The sequence below is a fragment of the Trachurus trachurus genome (assembly GCF_905171665.1).
Source record: "Trachurus trachurus genome assembly, chromosome: 20".
NCBI classification, from domain to species: domain Eukaryota; kingdom Metazoa; phylum Chordata; class Actinopteri; order Carangiformes; family Carangidae; genus Trachurus; species Trachurus trachurus.
In genome coordinates, this window is record NC_139911.1 from 15,132,662 (window position 1) to 15,138,661 (window position 6,000).

General features: G+C 42.6%; 1 protein-coding gene across 1 annotated transcript in view; it reads right to left on the reverse strand.

Moving 5' to 3' along the window:
* cacnb2a (calcium channel, voltage-dependent, beta 2a) overlaps window positions 1-3,328 on the reverse strand; it is a 31,253-nt gene extending 27,925 nt beyond the window's left edge. The window contains exon 1 of the mRNA XM_083995046.1: window positions 3,031-3,328. Within this exon, the coding sequence (XP_083851172.1) occupies window positions 3,031-3,063 (33 nt within the window). The 5' untranslated portion in view covers window positions 3,064-3,328. The remainder of the gene's footprint in view (window positions 1-3,030) is intronic.
* Between the last annotated feature and the right edge of the window lie 2,672 nt (window positions 3,329-6,000).

The following is a 6,000-nucleotide window of genomic DNA, read 5'->3' on the forward strand; positions in this document are numbered from 1 at the left end:
AAAGAGGAAAAAGTAGGGGACCACCAAAGCTGATCAATACAATCATTTTCTGGGGTCTAAAAATGTAGAGATTTTGCAGAATTTCCACTTTCGCACAAACCATAGATGACTTTATGCTAAAATTAAGGACACTGTGAAACCAGCCCCATGCAACAGATTAAACCTTATCCGGCAGCGTTGTTTGCTCAGCTGTTCTGACTATGTGACTTACAAAGGAACATGCGTTGTTTGGATGTTTGCTTCATTTCAGCTACGCTGCTGCTGCTGCTGCGCCTCACAAAGCGTTGTTCAAATCCCTGCAACATCATGGCAAGACAGACGCACAATGACGGGACCTCCACGGCAGAAAATTATGTACTAATCCTTTTTTCTTTCAGTAAACACTACCTGCACCCAGCAGCACCACCAGCAGTCCCTGAAGGGCCGTGGCTCTCATTAACAGTGAATCCCACCACCACAGTGAGATTTTATTATTATTTTATCTAGCTGCTCCTTCCCTCTGAGGTCCCTTTGGAAGCACAGCACCATAATAGGATGATGGCTGATCAACGGGATACAGTAAGAAAGGCCCCCGGCTGCTCTGTGCTGCTATTTCGTGCTTGCGTCATCAATATTCTGGCAGTTTCCTGGTGTATGAAGCAGGCTGTGGATGATTGATGAGGACTGGTTAAGAGAGCAGAACGAGCTGCTAACCATCTCCAGCGGAGCAAAACGCACCATCCTACAAATGGGACTGTGCTCGGGTGAAATGATTTCAGCCTCATTTATTTTAGCTCATACGCTGATAAATTATTTGCTTTGGACCATTTTCTGGCCAAATTTGTGATTTATAAAAAAAAAAAAACTGAGCTTGTTGCCAAAGAGGAATGGGGAATTCCCAGATTTCAGTGATAAATAAAACAAACAACAACAAAAAAATCTCTCTCTCTAAAAATGTCCAGTTAGTTTCAAGTGTACTCTAAATATATCTGGTGGAAGAAAGGCCCACAACAGGTCAATTAAGGTTCAAGTGATGTGACCTAGGTGCTTAGATTTTCTACATCATGTCCAAAAAGGCACCAGGATGATACAAGTTACACAATGAAAATAAATAAAACAACACAACTGTATATTTTATGCTTGAGAGGGAACCACCAATGTATTGTTGCTCTCAAAGACGTGCGGGTTCTCAATTTCCCAAGTCCAAAGGTTTTTTTTAATGGTTTACTGAGCATAAAACTTGTTATAGTTTTCTCAAGTTGTTAAGAAGAAAAAATGTATCACCAAATTTGGTGATGCATGGTTTTCACAAGATAGCACAGGGTAGGGTCTAGTTTCTGTTGGGTTAGTATCCTTAATTCTTCATTAATGATGATACATTGTCATGTGTCACCTTCATTGTCGCAGTAATTTGATAAAACTGTGTGAGTGGCTGGACACTGTGTTTTCAGCCCTGATACATCGTAGTTGTACAATAGATGTTTAACTTGGTACAACACTTAGCACTTGTCACCCAGCTGAAAAACTTGGCCTGTGTTTTGTTCTGCGAATCTCCACAACACCACTTCATAATCAGTGTTATTATTAACACCGCTGTTCACACTTGACGGTGACAGATGCTCAAGTCAAACACACACTAAAAAGATACAGGAAGTGTTTGCTTGACGAGGTGAACTCAGCAAAATGGACGCGGCTCCAAGAGTTTAGCGGGTTTCGTCACATAAACACTTGTGGACAGATTCCTTACAAGTGCTTGTGTGTATGAGAGAGTAAATGAAGAGCAGCCAGCTACAGACGGAGCGAGGAGCAGCTCATCAGGTCGTTTCTCATCAGCTGCAAAGACACACAACAGCATCTGCCGATCGCACTATAGCACTGAATAATACATGCTCAAATTGCTTGAACTGATCTACTCTGCGTCATTCATGCAGTTTGTATTTCAGGCTGGTCTCAGGTTGACCCATTCACATAGTTTCGCCCTCTTTGTTTGCTTTTAAGTGGCTTTAAAGTTGCACATTACTCCACTCCGTCTGACAGTATCGTGTTGCATAGATTCTGTATCATCTTGTTCCAATTCTTCATTCAAGTTGTAGATGTTTACACAGAGTGGGAGATTGAAACCCAAGACGCACGATGATTTTCCTGGCTGTATACCACAAGACGCTGGTGCACGGTGCAGTCGCTTTATGCATATTTTCTCTGATATTACTAGCCAAATATTGACATTTTTTGAAAACCTTGGCATCTCCACAAACACGTAAATGAGGTCCTGTGGGTTGGAACCGTGTTCGTTGCATGGACGGCTCTTATCAAACTTGCTTTAGAGGCTGATTAGTGATTAATACGAGGGTGTGGCTGATGACAACCACTGATTACTATCACTAGGAAATATTTGGACTAAAGGTTTTCCCTACTATATCATTCACACACAGACAAAAACATGCACACAAGCAGAACAGGGAAGACAACAACAACAACAACAGCAACAACAGAAAAAGAGTGTGGAAGTTATGTAAAGAGGAAGTCAAAACTTGGAGAGTTTGGAAAAATGGAGATCTTCTGTTTGGCTCATGCGGCTACAACAAAAATTTAGCATTTGCTCCAGGGTTTTGTGCTCTCTGCTAGTCTGCATAAAACCAAACTCATCCTGGCTGTTTACTTTATTTCCCTCTCTCTGCCTGTTAGCCCGTGTCTCAGCGCTGCACTTCCAGCTCGTAGTGGTCGTGCAGCTGTGCTCACAAAGTCATACTAGACTCTCAAACGAGCCTCTTCGTCTCTAAACAGCACGCCGCGAAAGACTTACCGTCTGCGCTTTGAGAAAGACTCTGACTTACTAACTTTCCGGAAAAGTGACAAGGGGAGAAAATAGGAAGACTATGTTTACGCCCCTTTAAATCCTGCACTAATAACCTCCATTCTGCTGCAGCCCGAGTCCTTCCTCTTTGTTCAGAAGACAGACAGGGGAAGAGTGAGAAGTACTGCCGAGTTCGGCTCAGAAAAGTTAAAGGGGATATAGTTTGTGTTGCAGAAAGTATGTTTGTACAAACTTACCAGATCTGACTCCTCACTGCCGGAGTGATACATTTCTGCCCCACCGACTCTGTACTTTTCAGCCCGGCTGGGAGAAAAGTCTCCTCAGCTGCTGCCCATCTCCTCTCGGAGCACAGGAACTCCTGCCAGCCCGAGTGCTTCACTCCTACAAATCCCCTTGTCCCGGCTCGAGAGGGGAACGGCTTTGAACGAGTGGAGAAAGTTGGGAGCCGGAGGAGAGAAGTTCGCTCCTCTCAGCCCTTCTTTGGCCTATTTCAGTCCCTGAGAGGCAGAGAAAAGACGAGCGTCTTTCCCACGCTGGGAGAACACTCCTTTAGAGTGCCGCGACCGTCCTCCAGCCCCAAAAACAAGCCCCCCTGCCCCTCTCCCCTCTCCCCTCCCACACACACACACACATATGTACACTCTCTCGGTTTCACACACACACACACATACACACACACATACACACACATCCAGTTAGGAAGTAAGATCTCTGGCCAACAGGGCTGGCCTGAAAATTCCAGAAAGCACCAAAAGCAGCTGCTGAAGCTTTTTATGTCTGTGTGCGAGTGTGTGATCTGGGGAGTTTACATGTGTTCCACTTTGCCTTAAACTCACTCTATAGTCTCGGCACATGTTGCCGAGACCGAAAAAGTCAGGAAGTAATTATCTTCACTACATCAACGAAATGCCATATTTGCTTTCATCATCACTGCACTGGGACAAAAGCCGTTGGAACGAACTGTTTTGTCATTTGATGGTGTGTAATCATGCTTGTAATTAACTTTACATTCAAGAATACGACAATTTCTCAGTATAAGGAGGACGGAGAATACCTACTCTACAAACTCATTCAACTATATGACATGTAGGTCACATAAAACTCAGTTAAGTAATCTACTAACAGTTTTTAGTTGCTGGTGCAGCTGGTGGCTTCTGTAAAGCAGCACATTTACTTCAAAGACGACATCGCTTTATGATCTGACATCAGAAACACGGGAGCTGTGATGTGTGCTTTGTGATCATGCTGCTAATACGTCAGAGCTGATGAAGGCTGGGAAGTTGGATATTCAATTCAGACCGTAAAATATGAGTCAAAATTGCTTTCGGAAAGGCTCCACAGCTGAGTCATGAGTTCATGATATGAGACCATAACTAATAAAGAGGCGTTCCTGTAATAAAACAGGAGCAGTGACAGAGGAATGCAGATATGTCACTAGATAAACACACCAAGTGAACAGCACAGATGACAACTGAGTAAACAGCTCTGAGTTGTTGCTTTTTTTTGTGTGTGCGGTCTGTAAGATCATACAACGATCAAACTACAAGCTCGGTACAAGCTTTATGTGACATCCTGGTAAAGCCCAGATTTGTATTTTCAGCGGGGAGAAAATGTTTTCCGGGCAGCCAAGCCTAAATCATAGATTATATTGTTTTAGATCAGGGTTAACCCCTTTCTGAGGATTATCATCCAGGGCATGTGCCTGGCACGTGACAAACTGTGGGATAGTTATCCTAATCTCACCACGACAATGGTTCCAAGTACTGGTGCATCAGTTTGGAGCCGACAAAAGAAATTCTGCTGATGTAAAACGTAACTACTTATATTGTGACTTTTTGAGGGAAATAAGCAGAAGAGAAGCTCTTGGGACACACGAGTGAGAATGAACATTCAATCTGCTGGTTATTTTTTCAATTTATCGTTTGGTATATAAATGTTACAAATATCTAAAAATGTTATGTCTTGCTCATAACACTGTACTTGCAAACTTGTCATTTGAGACTTTCAAAATTAAGGGTGGGGGTGGGGGATTCATGATGTGGGCTGTTTCCGATTCATTGTACCAGTGAGGTGTATGTGAGATGTATGGACTGTCGACCAGTGTTGTGTTGTTGTGGTTATTGTGTTAATTAAAAAAAAAAAAAAAGGAAAAAGGCTCAAAAACATATTTGAGAAAAAAAAAGATAAAAGCCTGTAGCTTGTAAAAGTTGACATAGTTACATGTATTGTTTTGTCCGGAGCTTAGGAACACAAAAGAGAAGCAACCAACCGATCAAACAAACAGACACGAATGTCAACAGTGAAGTGAAGTGCATCCCAGGCCTTCCTCTGGTAACATGAGGTCAAGGTAAACGAAGGTGAAAACAGACTCTAATTAAACTCCGGCCCGGGGGCAAAAACCTCCGCATGCTGAGCGTGATGACAGTCGATCAGGAAGTGTGATCTGGTGTCTCTGATTTCTCACTAAAAATGACTTCTGCATGTGAAGTCTTCATCGTATACTGCCATAAAACTGATTACGATAATGATCAGGAAACATTTTGTAAAAGGAAAGTCAACTGTGACTTTAAGTTGCCGCTCAATTAAAATAATGTGCAAAATGACTGCATGTTTATTGATCCTGTGTGGCTCTAGTCATCCCTGCCAGGATTTTTATGCTGAGGTCACCCATAGTAAAGTTTATGTGTTTAATGTGTGTAATGGGTTTTTAGCTAAAAGCCTCTATGAGCATATTCTGCACACAATATGTTAAATTAACAAAACTAGATAAAGCTCTAGCCCAGATTAGCTGCTTTATTTTGTGTAATTACTATAATGTAATGATATAATAGCGTCCTTCACTGCTGACAGCAATTATCAGCTCTCTCTGAATGGCCTCTCCGAATGGGATTTGACAGATCAATGTCTCCTGGTTCTGCCAGCACTGGGAAATGAGTGCCGGCATTGCCTTTGGCTTATTGATCAGTGCACATACACACGATGACGTCAGCAGGCATTCACACTGACAGGCACACTAACGCCAAGGATAGCTTACAAAACCAGCATACAGTAATTGGACCATGAGGGTGAATCAATACAGCATCCCAATGTGTTTCACATTTGAAAAAAATACATGACATCGCCAACAGTTGTTTCCTCTCGGTGCCTAGATACAATTGCACTTGGGAGTCACCTTGTACAGTGTGAAGAGTGTGATGACTGCTTTT